Consider the following 27376-nt stretch of genomic DNA (forward strand, 5'->3'; position numbering starts at 1 on the left):
AATGATAGTTCTGAATTTGTCTTAATGCACACTGCTTTAATCAGCCTGCCTTATTATTCCAGAAGCAACATGTTTAAAATCAAATAAAATTATTTTGAAGACTCACTTTGAAAATCTGAAGCCATTAGTCTGAACTTTCTTACTCACATACTTTAACACTTGCATGCCAGCTCTCCAGTCATTTATGCTCACGCACTTTGCAAACATGACATATCTAACATTTAGTATTGATCTTGTTTATCATTCTAAATACAGTGTGCACTTCTACATTGTAATTATAGCCATTTTCCCAAAATTCATAAAGTTATTTAGCGTTAACATTAGGTGGCTCTTTGTTTTTTTCTACTTCGTGTGCTAAGTCGCTTCAGTTGTATCCGACTCCTTGCGACCCTATGGATATAGGTCACTCGTCTCCTCTGTCCAAGGGGATTCTCCAGGCAAGAATACTGAAGTGGGTTGCCATGCCTTTCTCCAGGGTATCTTTCCGCCCCAGGATTGAACCTGCATCTCTTAGGTCTCCTGCATTGGCAGGCGGGTTCCTGGAAGTCCCATCTTCATGTATGAAGCCTTTATTTCTACTTAATTATTCTCTTTGGTAAATTTCCCAGAAATTAATCTGCGATACAGCATCATCATCCTGGATGCATCAGCAGAGACTAGTTTTAAAATTCAAGCATCTATTTTTAATTTTAGTAAAATCTATAAATACTCATTTGAATAAGAAGCATATCATATAAATTGATGAATGTTTAAAGCACTGACTACATTGTGTTTCTAAATAATGCATACTGAGACTATTTTAACTTGATTTAAAAGAATAAGGCATAGGCACAATGAATTTTGAAATATTTGGTCATAAAAAGGTCAAAAGTACCAAGTCCGAAATGTACTAATTCTTATATTACAAAAAAATAAGCTCCAAGATGGTTGTTTGGATTTTAGAACGTTTTTTCCCATGGAAATAACATTACAAAATTCAGTTAAAATCCCAGGCCAACTCATAACATAGCTAAGGCAAAATTAACAGCAGCCCAGAATCCCAAATCTACTTAACACCCTGGAGCCTCAGCCCAAGATTCTGCTAAGCTAGGAGCCTTCTGGGAAATGTACAGAATATAAAGCTCATGGAAGTTCCAGTGCCTCTCCCATACCCCCACTCCCACAGTCCTGTGGAAAGGGGAGGAAGGCAGGTTACTTTAGGGGGTGTGCTGGAAGCTGAAAGCTACCACAGGGACAGCTCAGTCAAGAAAAGACAGGAAAAGGAAAACTTCACAATATTGGACTCTTAGGCATGTTGTTTCATTAAGGTCAGAGCTCTCCTGTTATTAACGTCATAGGAAGTTTGTCTTGAGTACCATATAAATGGGGTACACCAATAGAGCCAAAATGAATAAAATGCAGACTAAGCCACCAGGGCTGCAGCACTCTGGACAGTTCAGTAAATCTACCCCAGTATGATAACTAAAAAGGATGGTTGTGGACTTCCCTGCTGGCCCAGTGGTTAAGACTCTGAGCTCCCAATGCAGGGGGCCCAGGTTTGATCCCTGGTCAGGGAACTAGATCCCACATGCTGCAACTAAGACCTGGTGCAGCCAAATAAATGAATAAATTTTAAAAATTAAATAAATAAATAAATAAATAAGGATGGCTGTGTCTTGGTCTACGTTTTCATGACACAGCTTTCGTGCTTTTCACATGAAACCCATAGAGTGGATGGATTACCTTAATCTTAAATGTCTCCCTTTAAATAATGTACTTTAATTCATTCACATTGCAGTACCCATACTCTCCTGGTTTTGTGAAGAAGAAAAAATAAAAAATAAAAGAAGACGACATAGCCCCTACATTCTAAGTACTCATTAGCAATAAAAAAGCAAATATAAACATGAATAAAAATAAAACACAATCCAGCAATAAAACATAGAATAAGTACAAATTATTATAGAATTCCAAAGGAGAAATGGAAAAAGAATTGGAGATATAGAAAATATTTCCTGCTTCATCTCTACCTTTAAAATGTTAAACAGGTGGTTACCTGGGTGTATATATATACATGAAAATTAAGGGGAAAAAACCTACTCATCTTACAGCTTCATCTTAAATGTTCCCCCCATGAGGAAGCATTTAGCACAGGTCTTAAGATCGGGAAGCACCTTACATGCAGCAAAAGAGGAGAAAGGAGCTTTAGACTGAGGAAATAGTCTAGGACTTAGAGGCAGGGAGATTATGAAATATCAGAGAAAAATATATTCTCCAATTTATCTATTAGATTATGAATAAGGAACCTTGGAAATAGCTTAGAAAATACTAGTTAAGAATACATGGTGAACACTACTATTCGACATAGTGTTGGAAGTTTTGGCCACAGCAATCAGAGCAGAAAAAGACATAAAAGGAATCCAGATAGGAAAAGAAGAAGTGAAACTCTCGCTGTTTGCAGATGACATGATCCTCTACATAGAAAACCCTAAAGACTCTTCCAGAAAATTACTAGAGCTAATCAATGAATATAGTAAAGTTGCAGAATATAAAATTAACACACAGAAATCCCTTGCATTCCTGTATACTAACAATGAAAAAACAGAAAGAGAAATTAAGGAAACAATACCATTCACCATTGCAACAAAAAGAATAAAATACTGAGGAGTATATCTACCTAAAGAAACGAAAGACCTATACATAGAAAACTATAAAACACTGATGAAAGAAATCAAAGAGGACACAAACAGATGGAGAAACATACCGTGTTCATGGATTGGAAGAATCAATATTGTCAAAATGGCTATTCTACCCAAAGCAATCTATAGATTCAATGCAATCCCTATCAAGCTACCAACGGTATTTTCACAGAACTAGAACAAATAATTTCACAATTTGTATGGGAATACATAAAACCTCGAATAGCCAAAGTAATCTTGAGAAAGAAGAATGGAACTGGAGGAATCAACCTGCCTGACTTCAGACTCTACTACAAAGCCACAGTCATCAAGACAGTATGGTACTGGCACAAAGACAGAAATATAGATCAATGGAACAGAATAGAAAGCCCAGAGATAAATCCACGAACCTATGGACACCTTATCTTTGACAAAGGAGGCAAGGATATACAATGGAAAAAAGACAACCTCTTTAACAAGTGGTGCTGGGAAAACTGGTCAACCACTTGTAAAAGAATGAAACTAGAACATTTTCTAACACCATACACAAAAATAAACTCAAAATGGATTAAAGATCTAAATGTAAGACCAGAAACTATAAAACTCCTAGAGGAGAACATAGGCAAAACACTCTCCAACATAAATCACAGCAAGATCTTCTATGACCCACCTCCCAGAATATTGGAAATAAAAGCAAAAATAAACAAATGGGACCTAATGAAAATTAAAAGCTTTTGCACAACAAAGGAAACTATAAGTAAGGTGAAAAGACAGCCCTCAGATTGGGAGAAAATAATAGCAAATGAGGAAACAGACAAAGGATTAATCTCAAAAATATACAAGCAACTCCTGAAGCTCAATTCCAGAAAAATAAATGACCCAATCAAAAAATGGGCCAAAGAACTAAACAGACATTTCTCCAAAGAAGACATACAGATGGCTAACAAACACATGAAAAGATGCTCAACATCACTCATTATCAGAGAAATGCAAATCAAAACCATAATGAGGTTCCATTACACGCCAGTCAGGATGGCTGCTATCCAAAAGTCTACAAGCAATAAATGCTGGAGAGGGTGTGGAGAAAAGGGAACCCTCTTACACTGTTGGTGGGAATGCAAACTAGTACAGCCACTATGGAGAACAGTGTGGCGATTCCTTAAAAAACTGGAAATAGAACTGCCATATGACCCAGCAATCCCACTTCTGGGCATACACACTGAGGAAACCAGATCTGAAAGAGACACGTGCACCCCAATGTTCATCGCAACACTGTTTATAATAGCCAGGACATGGAAGCAACCCAGATGCCCATCAGCAGATGAATGGATAAGGAAGCTGTGGTACATATACACCATGGAATATTACTCAGCCGTTAAAAAGAATTCATTTGAATCAGTTCTAATGAGATGGATGAAACTAGAGCCCATTATACAGAGTGAAGTAAGCCAGAAAGATAAAGAACATTACAGTATACTAACACATATATACGGAATTTAGAAAGATGGTAATGATAACCCTATATGCAAAACAGAAAAAGAGACACAGAAGTACAGAACAGACTTTTGAACTCTGTGGGAGAAGGTGAGGGTGGGATGTTTCAAAAGAACAGCATGTATATTATCTATGGTGAAACAGATCACCAGCCCAGGTGGGATGCATGAGTCAAGTGCTCGGGCCTGGTGCACCGGGAGGACTCAGAGGAGTCGGGTGGAGAGGGAGGGGGGAGGGGGGATCGGGATGGGGAATACGTGTAACTCTATGGCTGATTCATGTCAATGTATGACAAAACCCACTGAAAAAAAAATTTTTTTAAAAAAAGATTAAAAAAAAAAAAAGAATACATGGTGAAGGATCTCAAATGTTAATCCATAAAGGCAGTAATTAACTCAGTAACCAAAAGCTCTTCAAGGCTCCTGAGCAGATAGCCTTCCCTCCTGCTGGTTCCTGGCAGCCACAATGAAAGATCCTGCCTGCCGCAACTAAGAACTCCATGTTCTTAGTTTACACGAAATGTTTACACGAAAGTGGTTTATTACTAGCTTACAGATGAAAACAGGCATCAACAGCACCAGTTTTTCTATTATTACAAAAGTTGAGGTAAGAAACCATCAGGCTCTACATAAGGATGAAGAGCATGGACTTCCCTGGTGGTCCAGAGATTAAGAATCTGCCTGGCAATGCAGGGATTGCAGGTTCGATTCCTGATCAGGGAACTAAGACCCCACAAACCGCGGGGCTACTGACCCCATGTGCCACAAGTAGAGAGCAGCCCGCCAGCCATGATGAAAGCTCCTGCGTGCTGCAACCAAGAACCAACACAGCCAATAGTTAATCAATTTAAAATGACCTTAGGAGGAAAAATATTGAAGGGCATTCAAAAAATCAAAGAGATACAAGAGATGCTCCCAGATATAGCAATAGATTAGGCTTTACAGGGGGCTTCCCTGATAGCTCAGTTGGTAAAGAATTCACCTGCAATGCAGGAGACCCCGGTTCGATTTCTGGGTCGGGAAGATCCCCTGGAGAAGAGATAGGCGACCCACTCCAGGATTCTTGGGCTTCTCTTGTGGCTCAGCTGGTAAAGAATCCTCCTGCAATGTGTGAAACCTGGGTTCAATCGCTGGGTTGGGAAGATCCCTTGGAGAAGGGAAAGGCTATCCACTCCAGTATTCTGGTCTGGAGAATTCCATGGACTCTGTAGTCCATGGGGTCACAAAAACTTGGACACAACCGAGCGACTTTCATTTCGCTTAGGTCTTACAGAGTGTTGCTAAGACTCAAAGGTATCATTGACATTTTGATTCTGGAGGGAAGAAATATTACAGTAGTGACACTGAAACCAGGAAAAAACAGCTCGGATGAAGAATAAACACCTTAGGCTGCAGCCCAGAGATCCACAAGAGGCTCTCCTAGCTAACCTGCACTCAACCGAGGCCTCAGGTTAACCTACTTCGATGACTAAACACTGTATGATAAAACAGTGTAACACACTCTGTAAAATACTGAATGATACAACAAGTTGACTATTCAAAGCTAACGACCCTCTGAATAGCTGTTCCCATTAGTTGAGTTACGCTTACTAGATGATATTTGTTACTATTTTTTGCCAGTTATACATCATATTCTAGTTATGAAATTGACTATATTGTACATGACTCAATACATATACAAAAGTAAAAGGATATATAAGCCTATGAAAACTTGGTCGAATCATGAGAAAGACTTTGAATAAAGGTAAATACAAATAGCTGTTTAATAATGACTAAATGATAAAACTCAAAAATAAGGATTCTGTGTTCAGATCACTTCATAAGCAATCTCTCTTCACTCTAAAGGAGTCAAAATTAAAAATCATTGTGCGGTATGTAAACTGTATCTCAATAAAACTGGAAGAAAAAAAATCAATGATGACACTTCATGGGCATGATTTACTCAAGAGAGACAGCACTCTCCAATTAACAAATCAGTCCTCAAAGAAAAGAACTTTGCTGTAAATCAAATGACTGGCGAATAAATACAAGCTTACATTAACTTCAAATAAAGTGGTGGGGACTCCTGCTTCAGCTATAATGAAGTAACAAGTACTGGACTTCCCCTCCCAGCATACAAACACGTAAGTGGACAAAATACATCAAAAAACTGTTTTCAGACGTTGGATAACTGACAGAACAAACCTCTGGTGCTTAACAGAAAGAAACACAGAATGTGTAAGCCCCATATTTCTGTCTGACAGCACTTTCTGAGCAATTGCATAGGTAACTAGATAGATAGTAGTGGCTTCACGAGATAGTAGAGCCGTAGAATTTCCCCTACTCTACCATCATGTAGGCTCAATTTCAAAGTATCACCAGTGTCTTAACAATATATGAAGTTTTTTTTTTTTTAAGAAAAATAAAATGCTGCCCTATCATGGGCACAATTAAATTATAACTCTAGCATAGGGCCCACTTACTAAAACATCAGCAAAATCAGCTTAATTGTAAACTTCTCTGAAACTCAGAAATAAGATCAGACTTTAAGATGTAAAAGTTGAGCTTCATCTTTTTTTAACACTTACTGAAGTTTAAAATGATGCCATTTTCCCCCTTTGGATTTCCTCAAATTATTCACCCAATAAGGATACATTCTCTCTTTTGGAAGATGTCTTTGTATAATCTGTGCATCATCTGGGATCTTAAAATTAACAGTTGATGATTATTTGTTCCATTATTTTGCCTCCATCAATGGCTCCATTCTGATTACACCCTTCCTAGGCAAACACTGACCTTCATCCAGGGACACAGTCATAGCAGGTGCATCTTCTGAAATGAGACTGCCTTGACTGATGCTTTCAACCCACTGTTTACCCATGAAAACCTCTCAAGTCGGGGACCAGAGCAGAACAAATAACCCCTCAGAAAGCATTCACCAGGTGCTGAGTCTACTCTAGGTTGGAATTTTTAAGTGTTTGTAATTTACTTTCTGGTTCATGCCTTATATTTGCTGAGCAACCAACTTTACAAAAAGATTTGTGGAGTTTTTCACAAATACCATATGTTTGTGAAACTAGTACAAATCCCTTTCTAGTAAATGATAAACAGTTCTGTTAAGGTAAAACAAAATGAACAGAAAGAAAAACATGAAAAAAGAAAAATAACACTACAACTAATGGAGTGAATGTTCTTGAGGCATCCTTTTTTCTTTCATTTTTATTAAGAGTAACAAGCCAATAATATCAATAAATCTCCATTAAGGTATAGGTTAAGAAGCAAAATTTGATATATAATTATATACTGATCATTGTATGTATTTTTATTAAATGAAGGAAAGACTCACAGAAAAGATCTGCCAGGTAAAGATATAGTAAGTTAAACTTTTGAATATAGAGGCTAAAGGAGGGTGAGATGGAAGCTTACACTGGAACTAGGTGAGGTTTCATCCTTTGCAGAAATTTCTACAAACAGAGATAAAAGAGTATTTGTAAGGACTGAAAATATCTGAATAAGCATATCTAACTCATAAATAATAAAACTAAATAATCCTTTCCCGCTAGCTTTGGCTGTATGTAAACAAAAACAGAACAGAACAAAAGCCAGCAAATCAACAAAGAGGTTGTATTTTAGAACACTATTATTTAATTCTCTATATAGCTAATAAAATTCTGACAGTTCTGGAGGTATCAGAAATCTACTTATTGTGTTCTAGAACTATGCTGGCTTTCCAGGTAACTCAGTGGTGAAGAATCACCAGCCAATGCAGGAGACTCGAGTTTGACGCCTGCGTTGGGTAGATCCCCTGGAAAAGGAAATGGCAACCCACTTCAGGACGCTTGCCTGGGAAATCCAATGGACAGAGGAGCTTGGCAGGCTACAGTCCATTCGGTCACAAAGGGTAGGACGCGACTTAGCAACTAAACAGCCGCAGCAGAACTATTATTAATATTTTTTCCAATTAGCTGAGACTTCTTTTCGAGGTATAATTGACACACGTTAAAATGCATAGATTTTAAGTATGCTGTTCAGTCAGGTTTGAGGATGTATACCCCTATGTAACTACATTCCAACCAAAATTTGGAACATTTCCATCAACCCAATGTATCTTGAAGTGTCTCCTTCCAGTCAGTTGTTCCCTGGAACTCAATCATCCAGTGTAACCATTTTCAACCACCTTCTGCCTGATTTTGCCAGAAACAGAATCTAAAAAATCAGGCACACGTTTCACTACATATAATAACTGCCTCCTCCTACCTAGAGTCCGCGAGGAATAAAGCTCCAGTACACACACTGAGAAGGTATCTCTGAGTATAAAAAAAATCTTTGCAAAATTTTAGTTCAGAGTCAGCATTTAACTCATGTTACTGATGGATCAAGGCGCTCAAAGTCAACTTAGCAGTGTCAGTGATATCGAAGCAAACTTTTCCTTCTCACCATTAGCTTAGATGCATCAAAAAAATCAGTAATACCATGGCATGTGCAGCTCAAGTTTTAATAAAATCCAAAGTAGGTTTATATTTTTTACATTGTACTTTTCAAAGGCAGTTTTCTCTTCAGCAACACAGGATTCACTTGTGTTGTTAACCTGAAATAGCCCAATAGATTGTATTGATGACTAGGATTATTATGATATAAAATATTCAGATGGTACTATGGTCTTACTTTGGAAAAAATTAAAAGTCATCCTTTAATAATATGGGAAAAAAAGTTCAATTTGATGATTAGACTTCAAATCTGATTTTAGTTTCCAGATGAATAACAAAACTGGTTTAGTTTCTATATTCTGCCCTAAAAGCTGAAAGACTCCTTGGTAGTTTAGCTGGTAAAGAATCCACCTGCAATATAGGAGATCCTGGTTCAATTTCTGGGTCAGTTTGATTCCTGGGTCAGGAAGATCCCCTAAAGAAGGGAACGGTTACCCACTCCAGTATTCTGGCCTGGAGTATTCCATGGACTGTATATGTATAGTTCATGGGCTGACAAAGAATAGGACAAGACTGAGCGACTTTCACTTTCAAAGAACTGTTTTTCTAACCAAACAAATTATATATCTACCTATTTCTACCTATATTCTACCTATTTCTGCTTCATAAGGGAGGTTTAAATGTAAGTTAGCCAAAAACTCCCAGCTCAATGTGTTTTTAAATATAACTATAATAAAAATAAATGTTGTAAAGCCAAGCATGCACAGCAAAAAGAGAAAAAAGATAAGTCTTTCAGCTTCACTTGAACCAACCACTTTGAAATAATTATCTACATAACTGTCTCAAAGAAAACTTTGATATGATGGGTATATTTAAAAGTACTCAAAATTAAAGAAATAGGAATGGAAAACAACTAACTAGGTAAATCAGGATATAAATCTGATTTAAATGAACAACAATAACAACAACAACAACAAAAAAGCAGTAACATAAACTTCTAGGAAGTCAGAGGCACCCAAAGGAACAATTTAAAGAATATGAAACACATGCAAAGCAGTATATTCTAAAAGCTGAATATAAGCCATTTCACTCTGTGACATAATTTCAACCTAAAACAGACTTTCTTTGAAGAAAGTGTTTTTTTGTCCATTTAATAACAAAATGTTATTGCAGTGACTATGGTCCACCTCCTTGAAAAGAAAAATTTTTAATAAAAAAACCCTCTGGAGAAGTTCAGACTAACTCAGGAGATCTTTAGAGAAGATAACATAATTGTTTACATACACATACAGAGAGATACCTGTCAATGTGTCTCTAGAGCAGAATGATCTATTTTTAAGTGTGAGGAAGTAATAAATCCAAATGTAGTCTTGTAAGATTTTCAGAAATAAAAGGAATGATGAATGAGAATGAAAACCGAAAAGAACAAAAATGTTGAGTGGCATGTGGGAAATTTTTCTTTGCTTTGTAAAGAAAAGACTAGAACTGATGCAGGACAATGTGGGGACAGTTGAAAAATTTTTAAGCAAATAATAACTTTCACTATTTCCAACAAAAATAGATTTTTTTTAGAGTGTACATTTTAACAGCAATGAGTTTGCCACTAAAGAAATGTATTTCCATAAGTCTAGCCCTCGGCACAAGTGAAAATAAATTCTCTGGTTATTTTTACTCACCTGGAGGCTCGAGTAATTATTATACAATTTTATGAAATATCCCCCCTTAAATAGCTAGTCTTCCACAAAGATAGAAGGGTTGAACCCCTGAACCTCTCAAAGGACTCTTGAGAGTCCTTGGACTCTCCTTGGACTCCTTGGACTGCAAGGAGATCAAACCAGTCCATCCTAAAGGAAATCAACACTGAAATTCATTGGAAGGACTGATGCTGAAGCTGAAGCTCCAATACTTTGGCCACCTGATGTGAAGAGCCGACTCACTGGAAAAGCTCCTGATGCTGGGAGAGATTGAGGGCAGGAGGAGAAGGGGGATGAGATGGTTGGATGGCATCACCGACTCAATGGACATAAGTTTAAGCAAACACCAGGAGATAATGAAGGACAGGGAAGCCTGGTGTGCTGCGGCCCATGGAGTCGCAAAGTCAGACCTAACTGAGCATGCATTCACACACACACACACACACACACACACACACACACACAGTAGGGCAAGCACTTAATCACTTGATGGCATTATAAAGCTAGGAAGCTGTGAAATTACATAAAGTAAGAACTGTGGACTCTATCCACAGCGGGCGATGAGAGAATCTTAGGGGGACTTCATCAGGGTGGTGGCATGATTCCAATTGTGGTTTAACAGAAACCCTGGATGCAAGGGGATGATCAGGAGCTCACACAATACTCCTGGTGGAGATGAGAGCCCCAGACTGAGTCGTTATAAAGTTAACGAAGGCATTTCCAACCTAGATTCAGCAACTGTTGATCACAAAATATGAGTTTGAGCAAGAAAGAGAAGGCATCAAGTGTGTCTAAAATTTTATTAATATCAGTTTCTTGACGTATCTATGAATGCAGTTCACTAAGGAGGAAAAGAAGGCTGCCATTTCTGAAGTAAAATGGCATGATAGAGAAAAAGCATAAACTACAGATTCAATAAACCAAAGACAATTCTACTACTGAGTTATCTGACTGTCATCTAGGGAAGTTCTTACCCTCTGCTTCTCAAGCATACCTTTCTAGTTACACGTATCTTACTGGACTACTACTGACAGTGGCCTGGCTATCCCCTGACTGAGTTGGAATCCCTCATTCGATTCTGGTAGCACTTTTCCTCCAGCCACATCCTCCACTGTCTGGCCTTCCCATTACATGTCTAGGTTCAGTCTTTATTCTCTTCTGCAGAGATCCTTATCCTAGAAACAGGAAGTACTGATCCTTTCATAAAACCACGTTCATAAAACCCACAGTGCACTTGTGGGTTCATCCCTGACCCCTTCTCTGCCTACACCACCCTTCTCCGTTTCCATATTCACCTTCTATCTTCTTGCCAGATATGATACTCAACAGGGATGAACCACTCCCACAACTGCATCAGATTTTACAGCCAGCCCTCCAACCTGATTAGAGGGCAAGTTCTTCAAATGGTGAATGACAAAGCCATATCATCTTGTAAATACTTTTTCATCACCCTTGATACAAGATGCAGTTTTAACATTACCTCCCGTGTGCAAACTTTTCTGAGATCTCTTCTGTTATCCCTTGATATCAGAGTCACAATTTTATTAGACCACATATCACAGTGCTTCCTGTTTGTCTCATATCAGCCTCCCCAACAACACTAAAAGTCCATGATTTAGTTCTGCATAGCCAGGACTTTGATAAGAGCCTGATACATATCTGATACACACACACAGTACTCAAAAATTATGGAATTATGATAACATAGCCCTTAAGAGTTTAAATGCATTTAAAAGGAGCAATACAATTACACGTTCTCTGTAACTCCTTTAAGTACTATAATGCTCTCACAAATGTCTAATGTACTTTAATAATATTGGGGGAGGGAAAGTTTCTGATTAAGCATACCAAACTTTTAGATTTGCTAGACTCACTCTTTCCTCCTCTGCTACTCCACCCTGTAAAACATACTTACTCATTAAGTCTAGAATAAGTTTTTTTTTTCCCTCTCTTGTTGGTTCTTTTCCATTTTGTTCTTTTCCACATTCTTTACTTACTAAATACTATTATACTGCAATCTTAGAAGAGTGAAAATAAAAGGAAAATAAAATAATTTTTCTTGTTGAAAATAAAAGGAAAACTCCATAAAGAATTATTCATTTGAAAGTGGCAGGAAATTTTGTACCTGCCAAAGCCTAGAGTTCTAAAATTTATCTTATCTAAGAAAGTTACCTTCCTAATTTCTCACTGTGTATAAAACTTACCTACTAAAATTGAAAGAAAATATACACAGAGGAACCTTTTCAGGTAACTATTAAAATGTGTGTATATATATATATATATATATAAAGACCCTCTCTGTAGCAAAATGGATGGACCTAGAGATTATCTTACTAAGTGAAGTAAATCAGATAGAGAAAGACAAATACCATATGACATTACTTATACGTGGGACCTAAGAGGATGAGATGGTTGGATGGCATCACCAACTCAATGGACATGAATTTGAACAAACTCTGGGAGATGATGGACAGGGAAGCCTGGCGCGCTGCAGTTCATGGGGTCGCAGCGTCAGATATGACTTGGCGGCCGAACAACAATAACAAAAAGCAGTTCTGATGAACTTACTTACAAAACAGAAACAGATTCACAACCATGGAAAACAAATTTTTGGCTACCAAAGTGGGGTGTGAAAGATTAAAAACAAAGACTATCCACACACACTCACTCCATGATTAAACTGGAGAATGAGGAGGCCTTCATGGGTTTTAGTACAAATTCCTCCTCAATATTAAGATCCCTTCTGCATTCCTTCTTCATCGCCAGTGATGGCAGTTTCAAAGGACAGCTGGTTTTATCTTTTGGCAACCGATTCCTAAAAGCCATTTGGTCCTTGAAACATCAACCCCAAAATATTTAGACTGAGTGAGTTATCACTTCCACCTGACCACTCCATCCAAAGACCACCACTTCACTCCTACTGACTTTACTATTCCAAAGTAAATGTACCATTTAAATCATTTTTTTAAATTTTAATTCAGTAAGACTTTTCCTCTTTCAGAAAGACCAAGTTGTTACACCAAAGCAACGCTGTGGTGGCTGACTCTAAGGACTGAGTCCACAGCTGCCGCCCAGCCCCAGAGAAGCCTCACATTAACACGGTGGAGACAGATGCTCTAAAACATTCCTCAGATTACTAGAGACTCGTCACCAGCCTGATCTGCCTGGTCTACAAGCTGTGTACCAACCCTCTCCAAAGGAGGACAGCCAAGCCTGGAGACAGACGTGACCTGACCAGTGAAGGGAGGACTCCGTACAGTACCCTCCCCTTCCTGGTGCTTGATTCCGAAGCGGTGTCGGTGTCACTGGAGGCCCATCACACCGCTGAGTCACTTGATCTTGTCACCCCGGTGACAAGATGAGTCACCCCCATTCCACATTTATGTAATTGACTTTATGACCCCACTATAAGACTTCACATTTACCTACAGCAAATCCAGATCATGTCACAGCAATATGAGGGAAATTATCTACAGGGAAGATGCATCAAAGAGACTTCTGTATACAACTTTCTGAGGTTTGCTTATTCAGTCACACTGGCTCTTCTAAACTGAAGTGTAGAATGGGAACACAGCCTTTTAGCTGAAAGCCTCAGACAGTAACTTGGAGCACTTTGACCCTGACTGAAGGAAAAAACCCACAAAAATTCATCATCATGTAATTTTCTGTTAGTCACTTAAGCATTACTCTGGCTCTTTCTTCACTTGATAAGAATAGTTAACACAAGTAGATCCCTATTTCTGACCTTCCAGATATACTTATTTAGTAATTAATGCAAAGACACTAGAGTGGGTTGCCATTTCCTTCTTCAGTGAATTAATGACATAGTCATACTAAAATGGCTAGGGAAAACAAAACTAGGAGATTTATAAAAAAGATTATTTTTCTATGCATTGGAAAGTCTGTTGAGCAAATACAAAACATGTATAAAAGATGTCTAATGCTCCATCACAGATTGCAATGTAACTGATAAAATAATTGCCCATTCTATGATCATGAGAAAACTGAACATACAAACAAATCCAAAGAAGCACAAGATTTCTTTAGCTCAATCATCTGCCTTCCAGAACCATGCAGGGCTCTGGGCTAGAAAGTACACAATTCAGGTCAGATTGTACTTTAGGAAACATTTCCCTTTTAGCTGTTGCCCTATCATAGAAATCAGCATAGCACTGAGGGTTGAAATAATCTGCTGAAGTCATCAATTTTCAGGAGTGAAGGGAGGCTCCTGCCTCAGCGCTCGTGACTAAGGCTATCTGTGTGGAAACAGCCTCCTGGTTGCTAAGGAATTCATTGGCTCTGGGCTGTTTGTTTCCCACTCTGTTTGAAGCCACAACCTTCTGTCTGCTTGAGATATCATCATTCATCTTCAGAGTTGTAGCGTGTCACGCTACATAAAAAGAGGTTCTTATTTGAAACACCATTTGGAGATTCTTATCAAGTGAAGGAAGAGCTAGAGTAACGGTCGTGATTAACAGAAAAGTGTAATATTCATACACGTCAACAGTCTCTCTGGCCAATATTTTAATGCGTTTTTTTTAACACCAAAGAATTTCATCAAGATTTTTTGTTTCCCCAAATTACTAAAATAATACATGCTCACTGTAACAAGGCAATTTGCAATCTGTAGTTGTGTGACGTTCCATCACTTTCCCGCTTCTCACTCCCACCCTAAAATAATCCATTTTATGCCCCTGTAACAATCCATTTTAAAACCTGATGTGTATCATTCCATGTTTTATTCCAAAAGATAGAGCCACCATGTTAGTGCATGCCTTTTACCCAAACTTTGATAATACTGGATGTTACCAGCCTTTCTAAATATTGTCAGGCTAGTGGGTAAAAAACAATCACATTTTGTAATTTGTACTTCTGTGGGGCCAGTTTAAATATTCAAAGGTCATACTACTGTAGTTCTTCTTAAGAATTATATTCATCAGCTGTCAAAAGACAAGGCATTCTTTTTCTTTACTACTTTTTAAAATCCTGAAGGGCATAAACCTTGTATACTATTTGCTTTGTAAATGTCCACAAAACTACAAATGTTAACTTGCCTAGAAGACTCAACGTTGTAGTTCTACGTGATGAGGTAAAATGTGGATATTATCAGAATCAAACTATAGGAACCTAATTTTCAATCATCTGAACTAGGTGTCAATCTTAACAATCAAGAGGTTTTGCCAACCCTCCAATCCAGCTATAGCAGTCAAATTAACAAAACATTAACAAGAAGAAGAGTAACCAAAATCAACAGATGATCACTAAAGGTAAAACGAGAGTGACCACAAGGCTCCTTTGAATTGGGGGATAAGCAGGCTTATCTGAGATGGTAATAATTAAGACCTGAGCATCAAGAAAGAACCAAGATTAGGGAGAACAGGGTACTGAATGCCCAGTCAAGGAATAGAAAGAACATGTGCCTAAAAAACTGAGTTTAGGAGAGAACAGCAGGAAGTAGGAGGTACTGGGAAAGATTGAAGGCAGGAGGAGAAAGGGATGACAGAGGATGAGATGGTTGGATGGCATCACTGACCCGACGGACATGAGTTTGAGCAAGTTCCAGGAGTTGGTGATGGACAGGGAAGCCTGGTGTGCTGCAGTCCAAGGGGTCGCAAAGAGTCGGTCACGAATGAGCGACTGAACTGAACTGAGGATTACTGGAATGCATGTGAGTGAAGCAGATTTGGAGATAGGAGGTAGGAATCAAGAATCTTGTTCACACACGTGAAGTTTGAGGCCTATTACACATCCAAGTGTCTGAGGACAGGCAACCCAAGAGGTAATTCCAGGGTCCAGAAAGGGGTTCTGGCCAAAGATAAGTACTGAGGAGATACTGGCATCAAGATGCCACTTAAAACCACTGGATTCAATGAGATCATCCAGGGATCATCCACAGAAGTGAAAAAAGTCAGAGTTCCTATACAGAGACAAAAATAACAGTTAGGCACAGATGTTCTTTAAAAATATAGTGATATTACACAATGATTTAAAGATAGGACTCTGAAAATTAGATATATTGATAGTAAAGTTTTAACATGCATTATTTTCATGAACCCTCTGAGTTACTTATAAGGCAAAAATTTTATATAAAAATGCCAATAATAGCCCCTAAAGTCCTTCTGTGAGTTCAGCTATTCACGTGGAAGGCGGTGGCATTTTAAGTGAGTCACGTGTAAGACATACAGATACAAAATATTCTGGCTTCATGAGTAAATACAGGTGACTATCTGTCACAAAGCCTTAGGTGATACACACACCATGTGGAGTAATAAGAGAAATTTCTTCAAAAGATTTCTTGTGTCAGACAGTAACTTAAAAACACATTTAAGTACTCTGATTCTCATACCTTTGAGAACAAGAGCCTCCTGAAATCTTACATCCCAGGTGCTTCCCCTGCCCCACCCTGGTTTCAGCTCAGCTGACCTTATTTGTTCAGTCTAAAAACATGGGTTTCATGTAATTTATTCACATGATAAAAATAATGAATGTGCACATATCAATTAACATACTGACATCTAAAATAAAAACTCCCAATTTAATTTTTGAAGAAAGCTTGAAAATTTGCAAATGCCATGATCTAACAAAATGAAAGTAAATAGACCTCAACTAATTTTAATCTCATAATTCATCTTACATCATGTAATTGACTCTTGGAGAAGCACTTTTGAAAAGTCAAGAAATAGTTTGACTGTACATGATAGAATCCAACATATATACAATTTTCAGATCTCTTTACAAGTGTGCTTCCTCTTTCTGACAATGAAAGTAACAGAAAAATAAACTTTCTAGTGAAATTGAAACAAATATACCAAAAAAAAACCACTCAAAGTTCAGTTCTGTTTTGAAGCAATTAAACATTAAGTAGCAGGGATTTTCCAACTAAGTAGCTGAAACTCTTAAAATACTTGATGGCTTGGGAAAAAAGTATTTTATATATTAAATACTAGTTGAATATCTTGACCTATGAAAAAGCAATTTTAACAATCTTTTTCCATGATTTGTTATATGTATTATTTATAATAACGTACAGGTATATTATAAATATGGAATGTATAAAATCATGAGTAAATTCCAAGTAATCAGTATATAAGACTTCATGGTAATGATTTCATTCTAAAGGAAAATATAATAAGCTGAATAAATATAGCTGTAAAAAAAAAAAGTAAAACAAAATGGGCACAAGCGAAATTCAGTTTGCTCAAGCAACAAAATCAGGTAACTTTTAAAGATCATTAACATTCCTCAGGTTCCTATTGGCTCATTCACATAACTACTGTTGATAGAAAATTTGGTTTCAATAACAGCTAAAAAGGCCTTGTTAGTTGAGAAAAAAACTGCGCTCATTTAAAAAATTAAATATCTTCATTCCAAAAGTACTGTAATTAAAATAAACTTTGTCACATCATTTTGAGGCAACTACTTCATGGTCTAAAAACTTAATTCCAAATTCCTATCTCAAACATGGCAATAAAATCAGAATAATAACACAGTCTCTACTTTTCGTAAAGAACTGAATGAAAACTTGAAAATAGTTAAGTGCTGTTTATTTATTCACTTGTAGGAAACAGCTAGCATACTTTCAATGTCAGGTATGTGGCTATCTTATCACTCAATATGGGTTAGATAAATAAATAAAACGAAAAGCAATGTAGCGAAGATCAAAGAAAATAAAACAATAATCAAAGTAATAGAATTCACACATAATTCAAGAGGAATGAGAGGCCACCAAAGCCTGTAAGGACAGAAAAAGTCAGCAAATAAAACGCACACTCACACTGCCGGCAATGTCATCATTATTAAATACAGAGTTTGAAAGAAAAAGAGTCCTACTTACCTGAGACAGGAGCATACACAAGACACAAAGCAAATATGAACAAAAGAGAACTTGGCTTCCACTTCCAATGACAGCTCCACATGCGGCCTGAGTGAAACATCCTGCCACGAAAGAAAGCAACCATCAGGACATGCAGTCAAAAAACGGAGGTTTCTAGCAGGGACTGAAAAAGAACCTTTCCCAGCCTTGCTTCCAAGGAAGAAAAGAAGCCTTGAAGATGATAAACTAAGGATCCCCCTTTAAGCTAATTAGGTAAGAGAAAAAAACCCATGCATTTTATTTGCTACTTGGTGACAACTTCCACTCCTGCAAAAAGATGGGGAAGTATTCTGATAATTCAAGGAAAAAAAATCACTTATTTAAAAAAAATAATAATAATTCTAGCATCAGTCTTCAGCATCATCAGTACATGTGCCCATCTGAGTACCACGAGGATGCTTTTACCAACCTCTTCTATAATCTCCCAGAAATTTAAACTCTTAAGGAAAAGTTTTCATTTTATAATATCTGCTGCTTTTCAAGCGGAAATGTTAAAATCAAAGCGCCCAAACTTTCTTCTTTACTCTAAAATTAAGTACTGAAGCTTAGCTTAATTAGTACTGTCAGTTCTAAAATTATATATATTAATAGTTGTCAATGTTTTTAAATGGCTAGTAAATACCAAGTATTGTAGAACCTAATAAATGACATTAAATGGAGGGGTGGTGCTTTGAAGACCCTCAGTTCTCTGTAGAGTAGTCTTATCTCTAAACTCAAAATTACACTTAATGATTTAGATGGGAACATCCATATTATCTGGGCTGAAGACAGTGGCATGCTACCTTCCACTGACTTAGCCCTATCAAAAGAAGCAAACCACGGAAGGGGGCAGTGGGTGTGAAAGGCAGTCACAAAAAGGAACCATGAATGAACTGGTGAGTAGGAGAGTCATGAGGCAGGAAGAAAGGTGAGTGGCAGGAAGAAACCTCCAGATCTTAAAACCCCCAGAGTTACTTTAATCATAAGTGATAATTAAGAATCATTGTATTTCTAAAAACAGGAGCAACTTATAAAATGCTTTGGAGTCACAGTAACATACTTCTTCACCTGCAGGTTGGTTGCTTATCTGGAAAAAAAATGTATAATAAATAGAAAATCAGAAAGTGGTAACAGAAATACTTGAATAATAAAGATTAGACATTAAACTGATTCTTGCACTTGCCTCAAGCCTGCCCTTCTAACTTCTCTGAGAGACTGTTAAATAGAAACTACTTAAGTTGCAAAGAGAGAATAAACTCTGGAGTCAGACAGACCTGAGTTTGCTACTGATGAACTAGGTAATCCTTGGAAAATTGACTTGACCACCTTGTACCTCCTAGTTTTCACCTGTAAAATAGGAACATCAATACACTCTAGTCCATGGAGCTGGCAGATGATTAAATCAAATCATGTCTTTTAAGAAACGTGTCTAACATTCAGCAAGTGCTCAGTTATTGTTGTTTAGTCACTAAGACGTGTCCGACTCTTTTGTGACCCCCTGGACTGTGGCCCAGCAGGCTCCTCTATCCATGGGATTTCTGAGGCAAGAATAACGGAGTGGGTAGCCACTCCCTTCTCCAGGGGATCTTCCCAACCCAGGGATCAAACCTGTGTCTCCTGCACTGGCTGGCGGATTCTTTACTGCTAGGCCACCAGGGAAGCCCGAGTGTTCAATAATATTAGCTATTTTTATTGTTACTATCATCCTGAGCATTCTAATATAAATGTGGTTATTTTGTCAACAGTGAAGTAAGAAAAAAAAAGGACTTTACCAAGAACAGGCAATAGGATCAATATTATAAACCAACACCAATCTATTGACTTTGTAGCTATTTCTGGGATCTCCTCGGAACAGAGATGAAATAGACTATTCAAGTATGCCATGAAAGAAGAAATTTAAAATAGTATCTGATTCTGTTCATGTTATTTTATATGCACCAAACTAGAAGCCCCAGCATCACACAGCTCTTAGCAGAAACTCTACACAAGAAAACAGCTACACAGTACTTTTGCACAACATTGTAAATCAACTGTACCAATGAAAATTTTTAAATATTAATTTTTAAAAGTATTTTTGCATGGAAGGTATATTTTCAAATACATCCATCCAAAATATTTGAAATTAAAAGTAGTGTTACTGCTTACATGAGAAGCAAGATGTTCTAGAGTCATTTGCTGCGCTCAGTCGCTCAGTTGTGTCCGACTCTTTGTGACCCCCTGGACTGAGTTCGTCAGCTTCCCCTGTCCACGGGGATTTCCAGGCAAGAATGCTGGAGCGGGTTGCCAATTCCTTTTCCAGGGGATCTTCCCAACCCAGGGATCAAACCCAGGTCTCTTGCATCTCCTGCATTGGCAGGTGGATTCCTTACCACTGTGCCACTTGGGAAATCCCAGTGAGTCATTAATAATAACAAAATTATAATGGATGGGAACTCTGGAATAGCATTAGAGTTACATCCTGGTACCTCTAACTACTGTGTGCTTTGAAGGGGCAAGTACTTTAAATTCTGAACCTATTTTCTCTTCTGTAAATAGAATATTACAGAAAGAACTAGATTAACATTGCATGGAACTTAACGAGAGTTTGAAAAGGGTGGCCAGTAAATCTTTGTTCCATGGAAAGTTCACTTATTTGGAAGAAGGGCCCATTTCCCATTGATGCTGGATATATGAGGTGTTTCCCATTCATGCTGAGCATGGATGAGTGTACTTCTGAGACTAAAGAACAATCATATATTCAAAGAAGTTTAGAACTGGAAGGGTCAGAGATAAAGTCTAACCTCCTCATTTTATGGAGGAGAAAACTGAGGCCCAGAGAAACAAATGGGCAAACCAGAAAAGCCTGGATGGTAGCCTCATAGACATTAACAGAAGGAATATTAGTCCAGGAGAACTGAAGCTTCTCAACCTTTGTGGTACATAACAATCCTCCTTTATCAGTATCAGGACACTTTTAGTGAATAGTGCCCTTCTCTTACGTTCCCAGGTCTTCTAAACAACACTCGGGGAATGACATTCATTAGTTTGGTGACACTCAATTTCATGGTGTCTATTTCACGTGCTCATGCAACTTTCTTTTGCTATAAAAGGCACTGACACTTAAGAGTTCCATGTTCACTCCTGAAGCTATTTTACAAAAGCTGCCTACAATCCTATTAGACAGGAGCTGCAAATGGCAACCAAGAGCTTAATGCATTCCAGTTCTTAGGACTCCATCATGTTGTTCAGAAAAGGAACCCAGGACAAGGCAAGCACTTGTAACCAACATAAACCATATGACAAGCCAACTTTCATCCACTTAACTGTTTACTGGAGAACAGAAACAAATAAATTAAGAATAGAACAGAGGGAGGAAAGCACTGTCTGTCTTCTCAAGGGATCACTTGGCAAAGACACATCCCTGGGATTGAAACAACTTTCTCACAAAAATGGAAAATCCTGAACAGGGTTACTAAGGTTCTAAACAGGAACTACAAAAACACAGTGTAATTCTGTGTCACTCTAGTTGTGGCCTCAGCGTTCTATTGAAAAGAACAAGAATGCTTTTTAAGTAAAAGACATAGACTTCTATAACGTGAAAAGAATCTAGAAGTTATGCAACAAAACCCATCATTTCACAAATGAAAAAACTATGATGTTTAAACTACTTGCCCAAGATCACATAATCAGTGATGGCAAAATCAAAAAGACCTCCTGGGTCACCTGGCTTCCAACTCAATGGTCCTTTTTGAGAACCAAGCTAACTCTATTGCAAACGCACTCTTCTTTTCAAAGTATATAGACTGCAAGATGCAACATGCTTAAATCCTGCATCAGAAAGTTTTAGAACTCAGCCCTTTTATAAGAATTGTTTTAAATGTGGATATGAACCTTTAAAGATACCATTTAATCCAAATGCATCACTGAAATAATCTAAAAAACCTGCCCAGTGTTCTGTGATGACCTAGAGGGGTGAAATGGGGTGGAGGGGTGAGGGAGCGTCAAGAGGAGGGGATACATGTATACTTATGGCTGATTCACATTGTTGGAAGGCAGAAATCAACACAGCATTGTAAAGCAATTATCCTCCAATTAAAAATAAAAATTTTTTTAAAACCTACTGTCTTACATCTCTTTATTCCTACTGACTCCTCTAAAAAGTCACAATTAAAGAGAAACTAGTGAAGAGATTTTGAAATTGGTTGAAAATTAACATGGTACTTATTTTCTTAATATTAGCAATAGTCAGACTTAACTTCTTTCTCTATATCCCAATTGTATTTCTATGGCAAATCTCTTCAGGAAGGGACATGAGGAATAGCACAGAGAATGCCTGAATTCTTCCAGAGTAAAAAGCATGGTAATTTGGTTTATTTAAGCCTGCTTATAATCTTGTTTCATCGTCTGGTTAAAGATCATGTTCTTGAGCGTAAACAACGAAGTGCTATTATATTACTTAAAGTAAGTTCTTTTATTAAGTTGGGTTTACTCCTCACTTTAAAAAGCATAAAGGCTTATAATTCTAGAAATCTGTATAAATCTTGCCCCTTACTTGAGCTATAATATACATAACTGGCTTTACACAGATGAAATTAAGCAATCATGAGAAATACACATACATTGACACAAACACATGTGAAACTAGGAAAATCTAACAAAGAGAGGTGTATTTTATCAGTATCCTGGTTGTGATATTGTGCTCTAGTTTTGCAAGATGTCACCATTGGGAGGAACTGGGTAAAGAATACCTGGGCTGTCTCTGTATTATTTATTAAAACTGCATGTGAATCAACAAATACCTCAACAAAAACCTCAATTAAATAAGTAAACCCTGAAGCCCCAATAAATGTAAGTTACTTTCAGATGATTCAGGGGAAAGAAAGTGTGTGTGTGTGTGTCTACAGACAGTGGAAAGAAGATAAGAAAACTGATAAAACAAATGGGGTAGATATTTACAATAAGTGATTCTGTGTAAAGAGTATACAGCTGTTCTTCATGTTATTTTTGCAACTTCTCTGGAGGTTTAAAATTATTTCTAAATAGAGGTAAATACATATGTACACTTTTACAGTGAAGAGTATCAGTATTTATCTAACGATCCTCTCATCACTACTGGGTATTATGGCTTTAATCATTGCCAGTTTGATAGAAAACAGAATGTCTCATTTGGACTTCCTTTATTTGGATTGGCATATTGAATGATTTGTATAGCTAATTTTCCATTATAAACATTTTCTTTCCTAGTGATTTTTTTTAACCAATTCTATACTAAATATGTTAAGCCTTGGTCATATTTGTTGTAAATGTTTTCAATACAGCAATATTGAAGTTTTCCTTAAAGCATTCCAAGTAATTCCATCCTGAGTAATGTTAATAAAGGAGAGTAAGATGACTCTCAGGTAGTGCACTCAAGTTTACTGGCATTTTTAGTTACGACTGAAATGGCCTTTAAATGTCTATAGCCCCAGTCACTTGCTGTGCTTCTTCATGTCGCCCAATGCAGATAATGTTTTAATGTCATCCAATTAGAAACGAAGTGGAAAGATGCAATTTTGCCCAAGCATGCCACACACACTGAACAAAGTCTTTTTCTATTTCGTCTAAAGTCTAAATGGTCTCTAGAAACTTTTGATCATCCCATCAGAAATGTAAACCCTTATAAGACATGGGCAGTCAGAAAAATGGTCAGGTTTAAGGAAGTAGCTGTCAGTTTATTTTTAATATGTAAACTGATTCTCTTTCAGATCATTATTTCCAGAAATCAGAGTGACGTGTCCACTTGGGCAGTAAAACTACAAGCTTCTAATATTTCCCATAAGCCAAGAGACAATAGCCTCATTCACCATTCACACTGGAAAAGCACAATGTCATGTAATTTATATAAGCCATAAATGGAACAGTAGCTTCATGCAGCTTGAGACCAACTAATGCAAGGCTTGCTAAATCTACTAAAATTTAAAATTATGCAGTCACTACAACTCCAAAGTATATTTTAAAGTCTCTAATTCCAGAACTTCAGTGTACTAATATATAAACACTCTTTATCAACAGGAGTAGGCAGAAAACATATTCAAAGAATTTGTGTATTGAATCTATCAAAATTAAAAATTTAAATGATAATATACATTTTCAATGAGATAGTAGGAATATTTACCTTGGAAAGGTTGGTATTACTTCCATATATCCTAACATACTGATATCTAAAAAGAATCAGATAATCTTAAACCATTCCATATGAATTATAAACAGAAAAAAAAGAAAAAGTTGCAATCTGACAAGAAATGGAAAAACATTCTGTCAAAATAGCTCAATAAAGAAACTTGAATCAGAGCAATAATTTTGTGATCCATGCTTTTACTGGATAATGACATTAAGATTTTTAAAATCATATCGAATTCAAATGGACTATATAATTTCATAATCAGGAAATTTTAACATTACTTGATCAGTTTCACATCTTTTAAAACCTGGTATCTATATTTTTTTCATGTATAATGTAGTTTTTTTTCCCCATAAGGTCCAAATCACCTAGGAAAGCATATAGAAAGCCAGACAAACATCTGCTATCAAAACCCTTACTTATATATTTTCGGGAAAACCCAAAGCTTAAAACAAACTCACATTCATTCAAAATGTGTTGCCTGTATATAAGAATAAGTCTTATATGCAGCTGTTGGCCACATCCCAAAATAAATTCTTCCAGGTTATACCTTGCTGATCCCACTGGGTAAATGAAACTTTCAAACTCACAGGTGTGGAATGACTTCACATGCAGTTTAATAAAAATAAGTAATTCCTTTCTAATTATACCGCTCACTACCAAGAACAGACCTGCCAAGGGCTAGGCTTCTGGACACTAACCCTTTTTCCTATTTTGAAAATGTGTGCTGGAGGGAGCAAGGCAGAAGGTCCAGGGAATGGAAAAAGACAGGCCTGAGGGGCAGGTTTTTCCCCAGGTATTAAATTGAAAGAGGAAATTTAAGTGGAAATAAGTAAGGCTCCAAAAGTTGGGGGGAGGAGGGTGTATATCAATTTCTAGAAACTCTTGTATATTAGTCAGTGGAAGGGAGTTAAACGTCTGTCCAGATGTCTGCCCAAGATTAAACAAAACACCAGAGGGAAAATTATATGTTACAAGAAAAAGTAACTTCTGAGTTGGCCACAAAAATAAGCTGGGTCCTTTCGAGAACAAGCTTCCTTTTTCCATTTTGGAAGGCTAAGCTAAGCGATGCTGGGGGCCCTTCGGCGGGGTCGCCCTGAGGCATCTCGCCACTTGGAGGAGAAGTCCATAGACACAAAACCCATCAGGTTTGTCCAAGCGTTTCACTGCCCTACACCCCCCACTCCTACTTCTGGTCAAGCCCCTTCAGAGATCCTATCACGTAAAATGACATCTTCTTTAATGACTCTTTAATCTGTAAAGTACACCAAGAACCTTTTCTGCGCGCTTTAAAAAAAAAAAAAAAAAATCATTCAAACAACCCTAAGATCCAAGAATAACTTCTCCAGTCAAGGGTGACAATGTGTAAAGTCAACATTCTCTCGGCATACTAGTACCTTCCAAGCCCCCAGGTGCTGGTCCAGGAGAGCGCCTTCTTGGCAGGGCCCGGCCCCTGGATGGAGCGACCGCGCAGGGGACTTCTTGTTGCATTTGAATCGAAAACGTTTTCCCCATTCTTGAAGCCCTGCCCTTTTCATTAGGCTTTACGCCGCCCAAACGTGAGGTTTACCTCTGGCTGGGGGAAAAAAAAAAAGCCAGCCGCACACACAAGTCACAGCTCCGCCTGGCAAAACAGCGGCTCACTCCTCATTGCCTCGAGGGGCGAAGTGAAGACAAACCGGTTTATTCTGTCGGTGCGGCTTAAGCCTTTACAGAGCCGTGGGGTCGGGCACGGGGAGTTAGGGGCGGGCAGGGGAAGGGGCGCACAGGTAAAGGTGTGCAGGAATTCGGAGCCGAACGGGTCGGGGGGGCGGGGGGGTACTTACATGTTGGCATCACTGCGCTGGGGTCCCCAGGGGCCGCGCGGTCATGCTCCGCAACCTTCACCAGGCTCTGCGGCTCCGAGTTCCCCCGATGAAGCCCCCCAGCCAGGCCGAGCGCGGGGGCCGGACCCGCCTTCACGCTCTTTCTGGAGAGTTCATCGGGGCTTTCCGGGCAGCTCCGGGGTGGCGCAAGGTGGAAGGTCGGCGCCGCGGAGTTCAAGTGCGAATCGCCGCGGCCAGGGGGCGGGCGGGGCGGCAGGTTCCTCCTTACGGAGAAGTTGGAGGAAAGTTAGGGCGAGAACGTGGAAGCGGCTGGGTCCGCCTGGGAGCCGGTGCTGGGGGCCCCGGGGGCTCCCGGGGTGGCTGGGTGGGCGGGTAGGTGGAGGGGTCCGCTGGCGCGCGGCAGCACGTGGTCACCCGCTTGGTGGCTGCGTCTCCCCCTCTACGCCGCCCCGCGGGCTCGGGTTGTTCCCGGGACCGGTCCACCCCGCCCGCGCTTCCGGCGCCGAGTGTGCCGGACCAGGGGCTCAGGTGCGGCTGCCCCCGCGGCGTCTGGCCGGGCCCCGCGCGGCCCTGGGGCGGCCCCAGCCTCGCTGATCCGCCGCGGGGGCCGTCCCGGAGGCGCGGCCGCCCCACCCAGGATCCCAGCCCCGGGGCTGGGGGGAAGAGTCTGGCTGCGGGGTGGGAGAGGCACTCCCCAGGCTGGCAGCGAGGGGCAAGGTGCGGGGGCCGGCGTGGGTGGGAGACTGGCGCCCGGCCCGGCCCGGCTGCCCGGCGGGGGAGCGGGCGGGGCAGACCCAGAGGTCGCCCGAAGCAGGGCGCCCTGAATCCAGAAGACCCGAGCCGCTCGGAAGGCCCGCGGGGATGGGGGCATCTCCTCCCTGTCCCCCAGTGGTGCAGCCCATCCGAGACTGCGCGGAACCCCGCCGCCAAGTTCCCGCGCCATTGTCTTGCTTTCTCCTTTTTCCTTTCTTGCTTTTCAGTCCCTTTCTTTGCTCTTCTCCTTGCTTTTCTTTCATCTCTTCCCCCCACCCCTCGCTTCTTTTGTTCTTTTCCATCTGATTATCAGGGTGAAGGGGGAGCCGTCTGTCCTCAGCGCGCACCCAGCCATCCCATACCATCACCACATCTCTTGGTCTCTGCTGGGAGAGAGGGGGTGAGTCCCTCAGCTCGCCCCTCTCCACCCGAGGATGAAGACCAGCCTTAAGAGGAATCTGCGGCAGTCGCCCTATTCCTATGCCCAGCACAGAAATACACCACTACCCTCTCCCACCATCGTTGACACCTATAATCCCATCCATTTGGCTTAGAA

At 39.2% G+C, this 27376-nt stretch overlaps 1 protein-coding gene across 4 annotated transcripts in view; it reads right to left on the reverse strand.

Moving 5' to 3' along the window:
- The window catches only part of ADGRG6 (adhesion G protein-coupled receptor G6), a 154258-nt gene extending 127799 nt beyond the window's left edge, over positions 1 to 26459 (reverse strand). For 3 of the 4 annotated variants that reach the window (XM_065931247.1, XM_065931250.1, XM_065931249.1), the window contains exons 1-2: positions 26068 to 26459; positions 18085 to 18185 (exon numbers count right to left, since the gene is read on the reverse strand). In XM_065931247.1, coding sequence (XP_065787319.1) covers positions 18085 to 18185; positions 26068 to 26069 — 103 coding nt within the window. In that variant the 5' untranslated portion in view covers positions 26070 to 26459. Of the gene's footprint in view, positions 1 to 18084; positions 18186 to 25638; positions 25717 to 26067 lie in introns of those variants that run through there. The other variant, XM_065931248.1, reaches the window with a different exon arrangement.
- Positions 26460 to 27376: the final 917 nt, after the last annotated feature.

The sequence above is a fragment of the Muntiacus reevesi genome, chromosome 3 (assembly GCF_963930625.1).
Source record: "Muntiacus reevesi chromosome 3, mMunRee1.1, whole genome shotgun sequence".
Taxonomy (NCBI): domain Eukaryota; kingdom Metazoa; phylum Chordata; class Mammalia; order Artiodactyla; family Cervidae; genus Muntiacus; species Muntiacus reevesi.